The following is a 17,308-nucleotide window of genomic DNA, read 5'->3' as shown; positions in this document are numbered from 1 at the left end:
CTCTAAAATTGTATAATTTAGGATTTAAAATTAAGGGTCTTACATAAGTTATCATTGATAAGATTGAATTATCATGCACGAGATAATTTCACACTAATAAAATTTTTAAAATAATTATCGTACATGAGATAAATTATTATTTATGAGATTGAACTATTATATATTAAACTAACTCTTACGAATAAATATTATAAAATAACTATTATACATGAGACACGTTTATCACTAATTAGATTAAATATTTAATAAATTTTACCTCTATAATTTTTTTATTTATTTTTAGAAGTTTGTATATATTTACACTCTAATTAGTGCATACTATTTAAAAGTAAAATTTTAAATAAAAAAAAAACACATTATCATTAAAAAAGACATACCATGAGAATTGGTGAAATTAAAGTACGTTAAAAAACTTCTAAATAAAAAATTACAAATTTATTTCTAAAAACACAATTTAAATAATTGCTAATACTTATAAAAGAATTATTATTTAATATAAATTTATAGAATATTATATATATATATATATATAAATAGTTTTTTTATTTTAAAAAAATATTAAATTTTATTATAATTAACTCACTAATAATATTTTTTTAGTTTCGAATCAAATAATATTTTTTAGGTTCGAATCATGTACGACCAAATAGAGGCATGTCGACATAACGTGTAGAATACGTGGCTTCGAAATTAAGCAACACCCAACACGAGGGCAAAGCAATACATACGGCGTTCAAATAACTGCTGACACAAAAACACTTACTCATCAATCAACTGCGTTAAACCAAAGCCTTCCTTCTTTCCTTCATTCGAAAGTAATAAATAGTAATCCGAATGAGAGCAACTTGTTCTTCTTCCTTTCCATTTCCAATCCCATCGCTTCTTTCCTTATTTTTCATATCCTTCTCCATCTTCACTGTTCTAGAATCTTCCGGAGACTGTTCCCAATACGATCACGCGCCAATGGCTACCAAACTCGGAGGTATCCACGATTCTCACAGCTCTCAAAACTCCGATGAAATTGAATCCCTTGCTCGATTCGCTGTCGATCAACACAACACCAAACAGGTACCTTCCTTATTCATTTCCTTTTACGGATTTGTAAATTCCCAATCTTTTTTTTTATTTGTATTCACTCCGTTATAAGTGCCCTTAGTTTGTTTCCTTGTTTTTGAGTGCCAACGAGTTTCGTTAGTGTTGTTAATGGAAAACAAAATAGATGCATCGAGGTGCTTATAGTTCTAGTCATAGAGATATCTATGTTGATCAAAATAGTTGTAGTAACAAAATAGATTAATTCATCCTAACATAATTACAATATCAATTACATTAATGAGATAATACTAATATATCGTAACATCCCCCTCAAACTCAAGTGGGTGGAGCTGTTACTAACTTGAGTTTGGACACTAAAGTACGAAAGCGTCTAGGAGAATGAGGTTTTGTGAACAAATCAGTTGGCTGGTCAAGAGTGCCAATGGAGATAAGATGAAGTTCTCCGCGAAGAAGATGATGATGAATGAAGTGACAATCAATTTCAATATCTTTGGTCTGTTCATAAAAACATCAATGTGGGCAATTTGAATGGCTATGCGATTGTCACAATAAAGATCAGTTGGTGAAGACTGAGATGTCTCTAAATCAGCAAGAAGCCAGCGAAGCCACAATATCTCAGAAGTAGTATCAGCAAGAGTATGATATTCAGCTTCAGTGTAGAACAGGCTGTCTCCAAGAAAAATACAAAACTAAAAGTGGTGGAGGGATGGTCACTAGGTTCACTGGCCCAATCAGCATCAGAGTAGGCTCTAAGAATCAACAGGGATGCAGTTGAGTAGTGAAGATCATAAAACATAGTGCCCTTGATATATTGAATAATCCGGAGGACAACATAATTTGTGGTATGTGGGGAAGCCATGAATTGACTAGCCAGATGAACTGCATATGAGATATCTGGTCGAGTAACGGTGAGGTAAATCAGACTGCCTATGAGTTGTTCGATAAAGAGCGGCATCGTCAAGCAAAGTACCATCTTGAGGAGTAAATCAAAATTGGATTGCAGAGGAGTGTGCTTGATTTTACAATTAGTGAGATCTGCTCGTGAGACAAGATCAGAAGCATACTTAGCTTGTGAGAGAAACAAGTCATCACTCGAAGATAAGACTTCAAGCCCCAAAAAGTTACTTAATGATCCTAGGTCCTTCATCTCGAAATGTTGACACAAGAATTGCTTGAGCTCTTCAATTCCAATGGAGTTGTCGCCAGATCCAAAGCATTGTTTTTATATTTTATGCTAGAATTGCACGAAAGGTTGGCCTCTTGAGGTGTGATTTAGGTTAAGTAAATAATCTCATTAATTGATGAGAAAATCAACTGTTAATATTGTAACAAATCTATGATTTGTTATACAAGTGCACGAAATATCAACAAGTTCAGATTTCTTACTTTTACTGTTTGATTATGGGTTAGTCGCATTCCAATATTGTTTCGTCCAAATATTTGTTCATTTACAATTATGTGTGGATCCTGTCTTGTGTTGATGGGATAAATGATTGTGTTGAATCTCCTAACACATATTTGATCCAAAATAAGGGGAATGTTAAGAAATTAGGTTGTTCACTTGTGTTTGTCGTCACATGGTTGCTCTAATGTACTTGTTTATTGGTTTGCTGAGATTTGTTATTTTTGTAGTCAATTTCAATTTTTCTTGTTCTGTATCCTGTCTTACAGTGAAGAATGCTTTTTATGTGAGCTAAAACTGTTGACTTTTGTTTAATGGTATTGAAGAATTCACTTCTGGAGTTTGCGAGGGTGGTGAAAGCACGGGAACAGGTTGTTGCTGGTACACTGCATCATCTCACTCTTGAGGCTATTGATGCTGGTGAAAAGAAGATCTATGAAGCCAAGGTTTGGGTGAAACCCTGGTTGAACTTTAAAGAACTTCAAGAGTTCAAGCATGCTGGTGATGGTGATGCACCATCATTTACCTCTTCAGATCTTGGTGTCAAAAAGGGTATGCTATTTTTAGTAAACCATTTATTTCTTGATGTGACTATTAAGCTAGTCATTAATAGGGGTGTTTGAATGAGTGTAGTCATGTATTAGTTATTGGTAAATGTTCAGTACATTTGAGTGATTAAAAGCAACGTCTTAAAAACGGAACCAGATTTATCGATGATTCAACTGCTTTAAACTGCTCGAACTGGAATAAAACTGCGACTGAACTACTCAAATAAATGAACTGTAAAAAGTATCGGTTCATAGTTAAACCGGTTGAACCGTCCAGTTCAGTTCGGTTTTTAAAACATTTCAGAAGGCTCGCAATTGGCCAAAACTGTTGTGCATCATCATACATTCTTCATTGAAGTGAACTTGGAGTTAGTGTTGGACTGTTGGTTTTGGTCAGTGAGGTAAGTGGTGAGGAGTGAGGACTAATAAATGGACGAATTCATAAAGTTGGGAAAGATAAAAAATTAGGTGGTTTCATGTCTTATGGGAATGCATGATCTCATATTTAGTGCCACATCAAAATGTGAATTTATTGAGTTTTCTTTACTTTGGACTTGTGTTCACTAGTATTTATCCATGGGTGGTCTCGATTGAAAATGTAGAAAAGGCTTGTAGGAGTGAGGTTTGATTTTTATTCTGGATATAAGTAAAAAGGACAATCTATCCGTTATAAGCATAGTCGTTGACTTATAATTGGTGTATATTGCAAAATTGCTTATGGTTGCTTCATTTCTCCTGTATTTCTTGTTGAACATTTGATCTGAAGGTGTTTGCTTATACCATTTTCTGCTGTTCTGCTTTTGTTATCAGATGGCCACAAGCCGGGGTGGCAGTCTGTGCCAACACATGACCCTCAAGTTCAGGACGCAGCAAATCATGCTATTAAGACCATCCAGCAGAGGTCCAACTCACTAGTGCCCTATGAGCTCCATGAGGTTGTTGATGCAAAGGCTGAGGTTAGTGCCTTATTTTGTTCTGTTAGTTTGTAAAACTGGTTTTGAAATGCTACATGGCTGAGTTGAGTTGTTGGCTGTAATTTGATGTTTATATTTTCAGCACTAGAACAATATCATTTAGGAGGTCTCCTTTGTTTGAAATTTTATAAAAATAATAAGTGGAAATTAGCTGAAAACAAGAAGCAAAAATAAGTTGTTTTCACCTTTTATACAACTTTGAAAATAGAAAACATAGGGAACATAAGGTGATATTTTTGTAATTAAAATTTAAAAGTGAAATCCATAATTAAAAATAGGAATATTTACTCAAACTAAATACGCCCTAAAATCTCTTCTAGTTTGTAAGAAAAGCACTTGAGTGAGTTGAGCTAACATATTTACCTATCAGTAGTCCTAAAAAATAATGCAGAGTGTATTATTAGCAATTCTTTATTTGTTGAGTAGCAATGTGTTCTTGCTGTTAGGACATTGCTCCCAAAGATATGGAGTTTAGTTTTATTTTGAAGAAGCAAAAAAGATATGGAGTTCAGTGATGAAAAATCTTAGAAAAGAAAATCTTATAAGCTTCTTGGTTCATCATAACTGATGGATGTCTAAATTGTTGTCCAGGTTATCGACGATGTTGCCAATTTTAATTTGCTTCTCAAGCTCAAGCGGGGAGCGAAGGAAGAGAAGTTCAAGGTAGAGGTGCACAAGAATAACGAAGGGACTTTCCATCTTAATCAGATGGAAGCAGATCATTCCTAAACCTGATCTGAAGCTTGGTTGCCGAAGCAATATAGGCTCCGCCCAAGCCCTAAATTTGCACCTTTATATGGAATGTATGACTCACATAACTAGTACTTTTTAGATATTGATCTCGTTATATATATGTGTGTGTGTGAACAATCATATCTCTACCAGTGCTTGCCCCTTTCTTTATGCTTTGGAATTGTGATTTTTTTTACTAGGGATGACAATGGGTAAGGGAAAACTATTGGGATGCTTGTACCAGCCATGTACATGGGTATAAAAGGACAACTGTTTGAGATTTCCAAAATAATGAATTGTTTGAGATTTTCAAAATTATAGAATTCAAGAGAGCAAAGATGTGTCTATATAGGGATATGAAACTCAAATAAATGAAGTTTTCTTATATGATTAGATGCCGTAGAACGGGGAATAAATTTTGAGTATTATTTCAAGAGTAAAAAGAGTACAATTATTAAACTGTTTAAATAGACTATGTAATATAAAAAATATACAACACTCCCGGTTTGCAAGTAAAGCGGTTGAATCTTTCAGTTGGCAAGTCTTTTGCTAACATATTCACTGGATGATGCTTAGAAGGTAGGTTGTAGTTATCAATCTACTATCCAAATTCTCTTTGATGAAATGTTGATCTATATGTTTTGTTCTACCATTCTAAACGAGATTATGAGTAATATGGATGACCGATTAATTGTCAAAAACTTCATAGGACCTACACACTTTATCTTTAAACTCTCAAATTCTTATTGTCATGGCTCTAAATTCTGTTTCAGCGTTGAGCGAGCAATTACGCTTTGCTTCTTACACCTCTTAGCAACAAAATTCCCATGTAGAAAGGTACAATAGACTGAAGTAGATCTTCTATCACTCATTGAACATACATAATTAACATTAATATAATCCTCCATAGTTAAGCTTCCATCTCTTTTAAACAAGACTCCGAAGTGACTTTGAGATATTGTAGAACATGATCTACAATCTGCAAGTGCATCACTCTCGGATCATGCGTGATTGACTCAACACACAAACTATATATGGAAAATTCGGCCTAATATGTGCCAAGTAAATCAACTCTCACTAAACTTTGAAACCGACCCTTGTCAACTTTGGCACTTTCCTCCTCAAATCTCATCATGTGATTTTGCTCAATGGAAACATTTACAGGTTTGCATTCAAGTTTGTCTATTTTTTGCAAAAGATCAAGCACATACTTCCTCTAAGAGATAAAAATATCTTGTTTTGCGTAGACTACCTCAATTCTCTAGAAATATTTGAGTTGCCCAAGGTCAATCATCTCAAACTCTAATAATAATTTATGTTTGAGCAATTGTCTCTCAATAAAACAATCTCATATAGTATAATTATTTTTTCTCCTTGTGAATGTTTGAAGAATAGTGTGATCTTCTTGGTTTCGCTTATAGTCCACGCAAACTATTGCCTTTGTGAATCTTCCAAACCATGTATGAGGGGACTGCTTTAGTCCATATATGGCCTTCTTCAATCTAAACACCTTGTTGGCTCTACTTGTGAGATCAAATCCTGAGGGAATCTCCATATACACCTCTTTCTCTAAGTCTCCATGCAAGAAAACATTTTTGACATCAAATTGGTGCAGTTCTCATCCAAGATGGGTAGCAAGAAATAGTAAGATTTGAACAATATCCATCTTTGCAAATGTCTCCTTATAACCAATGCCAAATGTCTAAGTATATTCTTTTGCCACTAGTCTTGCTTTGTAATGATCAACGATTCCATCTAATTTTTTTTACCGTATAAATCCACTTTTACCCAACTGGCTTCTTGTCTCATTGCCTCTCAACAATTTCCCAACTTCCATTTTTCTCAAGTACTTTCATTTCATCATTCATAGCTTCGACTTCATTTTTATCTTGCAATGATTCTTGAATAGATAATGAGATTCTCACAAAGTCAGCAACTCCAATAAAAACTTGATATTGCGGGGAATGATTTTTAGAGGAGACAAATTGATAAATATGATATTTGTGTTTAGAGGCGTAAGATCTTGTATCCTTTCTCAAAACAATAGATAAATCCTTTGGATTAGTATCATAAGTATCAAAAAGTACGAGAATCACCAATAAAGGGATCATTTTCAATACTTACCTCCAACTTGGGCGATTGAAGTTGTTTTTGGAGCAAGTAAATTTATTTCTTCTCGTATAAACAAGAATTGGCATACTAGCTTATCGGCAACTGGTGCCAAAGGTGTTGATTCTTGCATTATAGAAGAAAAATGAGGAACTGGAACAGAAGGAGACTCAAGAATAGGTGTCTCAGGACTAGGAGATGAAATAGGTGACTCAAATTAAAAATAGGACTTGGAGATGGAGCATAAATGGGTGTTTAAAAAAAGCTAGGACGAAGGACCAAAAACTCAAACTTAGATTTCAAGTCGTTCATGTTTTCCCCTTGAAGCTAAGGACGAATAAAGTAAGAAACATTTTCATGAAATGTTACAACTTTAAAAACAAAGTGCTTATGAGGAGGATAACCAACAAAGTCATATCTAATTGCACGAGAATCCAACTTAGTTCGGTGTTTCTTATGAACATGCACAAAATCAATAAATCTAAATACTTGAGCCTAAAGACTCTGCATGATAGAAAAAGAAAGAAAAAGTGAAGTCACAAATTGAATTGAACTAACATTACCTAAAACACGAGAGTCATTGTCATAACGTAATCTTTTAATCCCTTTTCTAAATTGTGTTTCTACCATACGATAAAATTGAACCCTTGAGATACTTTTGATTTATCCTTCATCAAATAAAGTTAAGTTACTCTAGTACAATAATCAATAAAACAAACAACCATCTTGCACCAAAAATATTAAAACTAGAGGCAAGTTCCCAAACATCAGAATGAATAAGATCAAATGGTTCATCACTTTTAGTAGGACTAGAAAGAAAAGTAGCACATATGTGCTTAGAATACTGGAAAATATCACATTTAAATGACTCAAGAGATTGTTTTATAAACAAAGAAGTAAAAAAAGACCTCATCAAGGAAAAATGAGGATGACCAAGACGCTTGTGATGAAAACATGTTTGTGAGGCACGAGATTTAAAGTTTGATTGAGGCTAAAATGCAGACGATAACACCTTATGACCCGTTCGTGCGTCAAAGAAATAGAATAACCATCCCTAGTTCTTAGCAACTCCAAATCGTCTTCTCTATTGACAGATCCTAAAAAGTACAATGAGAATAAAAGAGATTATTGAACTATTTTGTCTGAGTAAGCTTACAAATAGAAATTAAGTTACGAGGGAGTGTGGAAACATGAAACACACCTCGTAATTTAAAATATAGTTGAATTTCGATATTCCCAGTGCCATCAACAACTATAATGTAATGATTATTGGAAGGGGAGATATATGAAGAAAATATTTATGATTGAAATATCATGTGATCAGTGACTCTAGAGTTAATAATCTAAGCGTTCTTAGGTATAGAGACACTAATTGGTAGTGAGAAAAATTTCTGATCACTCATTTTCAGATAAGTAACACAAGAACTAGTGTCAACTTTTGCCATTAGAAAGAAAATGAAACAAGTACTAGAAAATATAGCATATATACAGGTATGACTATCAACCAAAAGCAAATGTTAACATCCAAAAAGTAAGATAACCGTAATAATGTCTTTGTTTGATAAAAATAAAAAAATAAATAAAAAAAAGTCCTAATCAACAACACCAAAGAAAGAAGCCTAAAAACTTAGTAATAGCCAAAAAGATTCTCAAACAAAAAAACTACTCTGATGGAGAAAGATACATATCTGGAATACCCACTTACAAAAGTATATCAAATAATGATTTTGACCACAAAAATATAAACAAGAAAGGCCGACAAGTATAAGTTGGAATATGCTAGATCGTCTATTAAGGCTAGATCGTCTGTCAGGGTATGTGGTCTGACTTATTTAAAGTATAGTTTAGTCTGATTTATTTAATAAAAAGATTAGACTTAGACTTTTTTAAAAATCTATTAATTTAAATAGGACAGACTCAGACTTATGAAAAAACATATTAGGTCTGATATGCTGGTATATATATATATATATTGTTAATATTGTTATTTGTTAGTTACTTAATATTTATTGAGTAAAAACAAAATATAATATTATTAATTTTCCTAATGTTTATTAGCTTTCCTAATATATAAAGGTTTAATTTTGTCTATTAAAAAAATATAAAATAAATTATTTAAATATTTTAATGTGAAATATAATTTTAAATAGATTTTTAGGCAAAACAATACTTTTAAAAATGTCAGATAAAAAAAACTTAAGATAAATCGAAGACCAACTTTAAATTTTAAAAATTAATCGTATGTTAGACTCATTGACATGACCTATTTCTACTCCTACTAACAAGTAAACTGAAAGAAAACGATTGCAATCGGTGATAAAAAAAAGACGAGAAAAATATTTTCAGATGTAGTTACAACTTTTTTAAAAAAAATCATATAAAAAAAAATCTAAAAGTTGCTTGAAATAAAAAGTTCGTTGTAGTAACTTCTGAATAAAATATTCTCTAATTTTTTTATGAGTAAGTTATTTTTACGAGGTTTTATTTTCAATACCCTCTTTTTGATAAAAGAACACAAAAATACCCTCATTTGAAAAAAAATACTAAAACGGGGTCTTTTTTTCCAATACCCTCTTTTTGAAAAAAAAACACTAAAATACCCCATTTGAAAAAAATATACCAAAATGCCCCTTTTTTTAAAAATCAAGTGGGAAGTCGCCATTTGGAACTCGGGCTTCCTTAAAGAAGTCGCCATTCCAAATGGCGACTTGTAAGTAAAGAAAAAAAAATGGGATTATATATATAATTTCAATTTTGTTTTTAATTTTTAATGGAATTATATATATAATTAATATAATTCATAAAAAAACATAAAAAATAAATAAATAGAAATTCTAAATAAATATAAATAAAGGTTTTTTTTTTAAATTATTTCAATTTTTATTGAAATAACAAAAGTAATATATATAATTAATATAATTCATAAAAACAGATAAATAAAAATTTTAAATTACAATAAAATTTTAGAAAATTCAAGTTTGAAATGCCAATTTTTCAAAGGTTTTTTTTATTTTTTATTTTTTAAAAATATTTCAATTTTTGTTGAAATAACAAAAGTAATATATATATATATATATATATATATATATATATAATTTATATAACTCATAAAAATAGATAAATAGAAATTTTAAATTACGATAAAATTTAAATAAAATATTTTTTATCGTAATTTAAATTTTCTATTTATTTATTTTTATGAATTATAATAATTATAATTATAATTATATATATATATATATATTATTTTTGTTATTACAATAAATATTGAAAAAAAATTGAAATAAATGTTTTTTTAAAAAAACCTTTGAGAAAACAACATTTCGAACTTGGGCTTCTTAAAATTTTATCGTAATTTAAAATTTCTATTTATCTATTTTTATGAGTTATATTAATTATATATATATATATATATATATATATATATATATATATATTACTTTTGTTATTTCAACAAAAATTGAAATAATTTTTTTTTAAAAAAACCTTTGAAAAATGGCATTTTGAACTTGAATTTCTTAAAATTTTATCGTAATTTAAAATTTTTATTTTATCTATTTTTATGAATTATATTAATTATATATATATTACTTTAATTGAAATAATTTAAAAAAAAAACCTTTATTTATATTTATTTATTTATTTAAAATTTGTATTTATTTATTTTTTATGTATTTTTATGAATTATATTAATTAATTATATATGTAATTCCATTAAAAATTAAAAAAAATTAATTTTTTTTTAAATCAAGTGAGAAGTCGCCATTTGAAACTTGGGATTCCTCAAGAAAGTCGCCATTCCAAAATAGCGACTTGTAACTAAAAAAAAGAGGACATTTTAATATATTTTTTTTAAATGGAAGTATTTTGGTGTTTTATTTTTTTCAAAAAGAGGATATTGAAAAAAAAAACCATTTTCACTACAACACACAAACACAAAGCAACTTTTACTATTATTTAAATTATTAAAATAACATTTTTTTAATAACCTATAACAAATCAGCTCTTAATTTAACTTTTAATAATTTTTAAATAATGGATCTCGGGAACTGAATCAACTTGTATTTATCAAATTAATTTGGTTCGGATTTATTCACAAAACCGCGTAAAATCGAACATAAGTGATAACTTTTCTTTTGTCAAAATATTAACCACACCAACTTATTATATCCTGAGTTGAGTTTGTGACACTCAAGTATTTCTCTGCAAATACATTTTTTTAGACAAATATTTCAAATGGATGTTTGGAGGAAAGAGATTTCTTGAGAAGTGATAAAAAATAAATAAGCATTGGAAATAAACTCTATGTTTCAAATCAAATAATTTTACCATGAATGTGTTGTTAAACGTGTAAATTGATTGAAATATATGTTGCAATTAAATTATGTGACTGACTATAAATATTAATTGATTAAAACATGAAATACTAATTCCATTAATATATATATTATATTAATGAAAAGATTTTGAACAAAATCCTCCACAGTCTTTTGAAACATTTGTCATGGGTATTTCAAGTTGTTTACAAAAAGATCATAGTTTTTGTCTAGTTCTTTTTATTTTTCATTTTAGATGTTTTTGGAGTTTTAAATCTTGGCAGATTTTCAAACCTTCTTTTTGTGTGAAACTTACCAATTCCCCATAAGTTAATTGGTTATATGGGATATGGTTTGTCCCATAGACTTCTTTAATTTTGTTTCTAACCTTTTCTCCTAAAAGGGTTGGGAGACCTGTAAGAAATTTTTCCTTTCAGAAAGGTTGGTTTGAGTCTTCCCTAAGCATAACTCTAGTTAGGAAAGTATTTTTGTAATATTGAAATTTAGATAGTTTTATACATCTGAGGTTTGAAAGGAGTTCAACGTTCTTATCTTTTAAGTGAGATGGATCACCTATGAAGTGCATGCTGATTGTGTGAATTAATGTTGCAACTGCATCAGGTATTGGGTTTCCTATCTCGTCGAGGATGGGAATTCCTTCCTTTGTGGTTTGGATTGCATTTAATATTTCTAAGTGTTGAGGGGGTGTGAGATGGTAATCCCACCATCCTTTGAGCTGGCCTAAGAATCCTGCTATTAGGAGTTCAACTATGGCTTTGTCAGGCGTATTGGCTTGGGTTTTGAAGGCATTTGATGCCATTGTCATTTGTTGAAGGAGACTTAGGATGTTGTATTTAGAAATACCATCTATGTTCCATTCATAAAGAGTATTGACATTGAATTTAGATTGAGAAAGGACATTAGGTCTGTTCTTAATACCTAGGTCTGGTGTTGTGACCATGGTCAAAGGTTGACCCTTGTGCCATTGGAGTTTGCACAGATTTTGCTGTTCTTGTTCGGCTTCAGAAACTTGGTCTAAAGTCGTAATTGTTTTTTTGAAGGTATCCTTAGCTACCAAAGGTGTAGAGGTAGAAGAATGTTCTATCCTACTGAGTTGATCATGTAAGGCTTGGGTAAATTCTGATTTTCCTTCCCTTAACATTTTTTGGCTTGTTTTTTAGATTTGCAATGGTTTAAAAACTGGGTTTTTTAAGTTTTAACCCTGTTTGCTCAGCAGGGGAAACAATGGTGATATTTTGGTGTTCCTCTATTTTAGTTAATTGTTTTGCAATTGTACTGAGATTGGAATTTGTAAAATTATTTTGTAGAAGGATATGTCTAATATCTTTTTATGAATTATCACTTGGAATTTTGTAAGGTGCAGCTTCGAATGTTTGTTTTAAGTGTGTTATCTTAATTTGTCTAAATGGTGGGTGTTCAGGTTGTACTTTCCTACCATTTGCCATTTCCCATTATGTAGTTTTATTTCTAGTTGTTATGGGATTTACTGAATTTTTGTTTTGATTGAATGGATACAAAATTAGGTTTTGTGTTGCATAAATTTCAAACCAATCGAAAAATAAAATATGGGTTTTGTTTTGTAAAATGAACTCATAAAATTCATTTTGAATTTCTTTTCTTTGTTTTAGATTTTTTTTTTTGAAGAACCATATTCTTTTTTCTGTATTTTTGGAAGCATAGAAATTATTATGGAGAATAGTTTTATCAACTTCAAATTCTTTTTCTATGACATTTAATTCATTAATACCATTTTTAGTTATTGCAGAAAAAGATGGTGAAGTTGGTGGAGAAATGTTTTGTTGTTCTTCATTAGTATTTTGGGGTGTTGTATAGATTTGATGAGATACATTTGTGGAGTAGTCAATATTTTGAAAAGAAGCATTTGGTATGCTAGAACACGAAAAACGTGGTTTTGTAAAGTTTTCTATTTTATTAGGTAATTGTATGACTAAAGGGAGTCTGGAGGAACCAGCATCAGAATACTTGACATTGGAAGTTCTTGAAAAACTTAGTTTTACCCTACCTATTGAGACAAAATCTCTCTCAAATGATTTTAATGATAACAAAATTACTTAAAGGATTATGATTATGATTATGGTTAATGACTAATCTATGTTTTTGATTGAATTCATATAAGAAAGTAGGTTATTAATCATTAAGACAAATAGGAGAAAAATCTGATTCAAATCTGGAGGATTGGAATTCAAGAGGATGACCTCGTAAGAGGATGAAACTTCAAATCTGCATAATACTCATCCTCACTGATAGCGTTTCAGCAAGTGTACTGAATCGTTGCAAGTAATAATAAAACGGTAGTACCGAGTGTCGAACTCAAGGATTGCGTTTTACTATTGAATTATATTTGATTACTAGAATTGAACAAAAAGGTTCCCAAGTTGATTGAAATAATGTTTGAAATTAACAACAATAATAAAATTGATCTTTTATAATGAGAAAAATGTCAGGGATGAGTTTCACTTCGAATCCAACCTTGGTGTCTAATTTGATCCTAGTTACTGAATTCCTTTATTGAATTATTACCGAATTCTCTTTATTATTCTTGCCCTAATGTCTTAGTGACAGAACCTTTAATTCCAAAGTAACCCCTAATTCCTTAGTGGATTTAAGATTAGAATTAAGCATTGCCGTATAGAAATTCTCTTGTAAATTATTGCTTTGCAACTAATTTAATTGGTTTCATGACTTGCATCTATCCCTAGACTACAAATTCATGAATTTCTCATCTCAAGCATTCGTAAAGTCCACTTCCGTTTCAAAATACAAATCGTAGAACATTTTAATGTTGATCAAGCAATAAAAAGCATTAAGCACAAAGATGAGAAAAACAATTCAATAAACTCATTCATATAACTAGAAATCAAATCAGAAAAATAAGGGTTTCATCTGGTTACACTCATCCCTAACAAATAGGGTTTAGTTACTCATGACAGAGATACAAAAGATAAGGATTAAAGAAGAATTACAAGCATAAACAGTAAAAATTTGCGTTTTTATAATTGCTGATGTGCGTCACGCGCCCCAGGCGCGCAGGGCGCGCTCCAGGCGCGCGTTGACAGAACTGAAACACGAGAAATGCGCTCTAGGCGCGCAGGGCGCGCTCCAGGCGCACAACATCTGCTATCTGATGTATTTTGCATTTTTCTCATCTTTTGCGTCTGAATGTGGTCCCGATGTCTTCATGAAAGTTATAGATATGGATCTTAGCTTTCATTAGCACTTGGAGTGACACTAATTGGACATCTAGAACTCCAGATATGGCTGAAATACTCCACATATATCATGTTGATTTTTCACCAAAATTCAGCATTGCACTAAAACAAAACGCAATGTAAAATTACGACAAATTCCTACTTAATCAACGAAATAAAAACAAAAAACATTTTATTAACTCAAAGAACAAAAATCAACAAAATGTATCAAATAAATCCTTAATTTAACTGATGATTGAGGATAAATAAGACTAAAACAGTGGGAAACTATGCATATGATGAAGAGTCATCACAACCCCAAACTTAATCTATTGCTTGTCCCCAAGCAACAATTAATTCCATATTTGGTTCTGTTAAATGCACACTTAAATTCAATTTCTCAAATTAAATCAAACTCAAATTTCAAAGTTCTTGTTACTGCAAAACATTCATCATTCTCTATGGTTGTTTTCAAAAATACAGACAACAAGATTTGTACACATTGGCATTCATTCATCAAATTCAACTCTCTCTTCACACAATCTCACCAAAATTTCTCTCAAGTGTTTAGAAAGGTTTATGAATTTATCACTCAAATCCTAGAACATGCATCACGCTACCATAGGTTTGAAAAAATTCTAGTTAGCAATCACAATGCAGTAAACACATACATTTTTGGAAGAATTCATCAAATTCAACTCTCTCTTCACACAATCTCACCAAAATTTCTCTCAAGTGTTTAGAAAGGTTTATGAATTTATCACTCAAATCCTAGAACATGCATCACGCTACCATAGGCTTGAAAAAATTCTAGTTAGCAATCACAATGCAGTAAACACATACATTTTTGGAGGACTTTCGGGTTGTAATGGGGCTTAGGTAAGGGTAGGACATTTTAGGATAGTAGGCTTTACCACTTGGAGTTAGGCATACATTTCCACCTTATTCTACCATGTTTTTTTTTCTTCACCTTTTCTTACACAAATTGAATTTTTTTTTCTTCTTTTTATTTTTTTTTTAATTTTCTTTTTGTGAGAATCACCACCCCAAACTTAAAAAGTTGCTATCTCATGAGCAACCCCCAACTTAGAATTTTATCAAGACAAGAATTTTTTTCTACCTAACTCCATGTAAGGTGATTTAATTAAAGTCAGGTGTTTTGCTTGTAATGTGGCTAGTAACCGAAATAAAAGGGCAAGGCTCAAAGGGGCTAGCAAAGGTTAAAATTTTCATAGGGTAGTTAGAAAGGCTCAAACGACCAATAAAATTGCCTCAATGTATGCATAAATTACATGTGATGCAAGTCAGAATTAGTGCAAGTTCTAGAGGGATAACACATGTCTGGATAATCACACAACAAAGAATTTAAGTGTTTAGGCTCAAAAGCTCACAGCTAGGATAATAAGAGAGAGTATGAACAATCAAAATAAAGCCAACATGCTTCTGAAAAGTTAAAATTGTATTTTTGAAAAATTGATGGCATATTAGCCTTCTACAACCATTTAGTAATCAAGAATGCATGCATTAGGAAGGCTTGTCGACTTGAGCAATAACATAATCTAAGAAATGAAATTTAACTTGCAAAATCACAAACATAAATTTTAAGATTAAGTGCAAGTCAATACGACTGTTTCATCATAGTACACATTTAGTGAAAGGAAAAAAAAACATGAATAAAAGAAAGTCAACATACACTGACATTAAACAAAGAAAACGAGAAAACAGAAAGAAACAGGACAAACAACAGAAAGAAAGAAAAAAAAAAAGAAAGAAAACTTCTCTCAGTGTAGTAGTTCAAGGATTCTCGTTTAGATCATCCGCTCTTGTTCCGCCATGGTCGCCAGTATACTGGTGAGGTGCAAATAGATCAGCCTCCTGGTGTCTGGAAAAAGTGCTTCAGGCGCGCTTGGGCGCGCGTTCTGTCATTTGGAGCTATACAATCGCTTCTCAACGCATCTTTTTGTTTCCTTGCTCATACCCAACATCAAAACTAAGAGAACTAGAAATTAGAGACTAAAATTGGAACTAAATGGAGTAAAATAAATCTGAAATGCAATAAATAAATACGGTGCAAAGGATATAAAATTGGGTTGCCTCTCAATAAGCGCTCGTTTAGTGTCTTGAGCTTGACATCTCAACTACTGTCAAGGTGGCATATATGACAGGAAGAACACATCATCCTTCTTTTTCTTTTTGTTTGGTAGAAATTCCATGAACTTAAGAAATTGAAGATGTTGTTTCCATGTCCTTCTCAATTGAACATTGATGAACAAGGCATAAATTGAATCTCGAACTTTATCAATCTCTTCTTTTTTCTTTTCCTCGTTCGTCTTTTCCTCTTGCTTATCTTCTTCTACCACAACAATGAAATTATCTTCAATCTTCAAGTTCTCCTCCATCTTCTCAAACTTAACCACTTGCTCGAATAACCTCTCACATTGACTTTCAAATCTTTCAATTGAAACCATGTTATTCTTCATGAATTCAACCAAAACGTCCGTAAAGTGAAAGTCTTTGTCATCTGATTCTTTGGATAGAATTTTAGGAGGTAGAATTTTTTCCCAATAGATCTTTTTAATGTAACGCTCGTCGTTTTCTTTGACTTTCAAAAAAAATTCTTCATATTCTACTAGTTCGGCAAGGTCATCAGCACAATTTCCATTCTTATGTGCTTCTCCGCAAAAGTCACACATAAGAGGCTTCATCAGAGGGATCTGAGGGTGATATCTTAAAAATGTATAACTCAAAATTTGCCCCTCAATCATGCGACATATACCAGATATAAGACAAGTATCACACTCTTCATATAATTGTAGTAGAATATCATCATTATAATCTTCCATGCTTTACAGCGAATAGTTATCTAAAACAAAGAAGAGACAAACCACTAGACATGACATTAGCAAGTTCAACAAATAAAAAAAAATAACAAAAAAAAAAT

General features: G+C 31.3%; 1 protein-coding gene across 1 annotated transcript; it reads left to right on the top strand.

Moving 5' to 3' along the window:
- The first annotated feature begins 733 nt into the window (after nt 1-733).
- On the top strand, nt 734-4,883 carry LOC101512904 (cysteine proteinase inhibitor 6). The gene is made up of 4 exons (XM_004511033.4): nt 734-1,068; nt 2,785-3,010; nt 3,817-3,962; nt 4,572-4,883. The coding sequence occupies exons 1-4, from the start codon at nt 835-837 to the stop codon at nt 4,707-4,709; spliced, it is 744 nt and encodes a 247-aa protein (XP_004511090.1). The 5' UTR covers nt 734-834; the 3' UTR covers nt 4,710-4,883.
- The last annotated feature ends 12,425 nt before the right edge of the window (nt 4,884-17,308 follow it).

Source organism: Cicer arietinum, chromosome 7, assembly GCF_000331145.2.
Source record: "Cicer arietinum cultivar CDC Frontier isolate Library 1 chromosome 7, Cicar.CDCFrontier_v2.0, whole genome shotgun sequence".
Classification (NCBI taxonomy): domain Eukaryota; kingdom Viridiplantae; phylum Streptophyta; class Magnoliopsida; order Fabales; family Fabaceae; genus Cicer; species Cicer arietinum.
Note: the sequence above shows the minus strand (reverse complement) of the source record. Positions and strands in the feature narration are given on the sequence as shown.

Coding starts and splice junctions, on each gene's coding strand:
- LOC101512904 (XM_004511033.4), top strand. CDS start 835: ATGAGAGCAACTTGTTCTTCTTCCTTTCCATTTCCAATCCCATCGCTT. Junction 1,069..2,784: donor ATCAACACAACACCAAACAG/GTACCTTCCTTA, acceptor ATGGTATTGAAG/AATTCACTTCTGGAGTTTGC. Junction 3,963..4,571: donor TTGTTGATGCAAAGGCTGAG/GTTAGTGCCTTA, acceptor ATTGTTGTCCAG/GTTATCGACGATGTTGCCAA.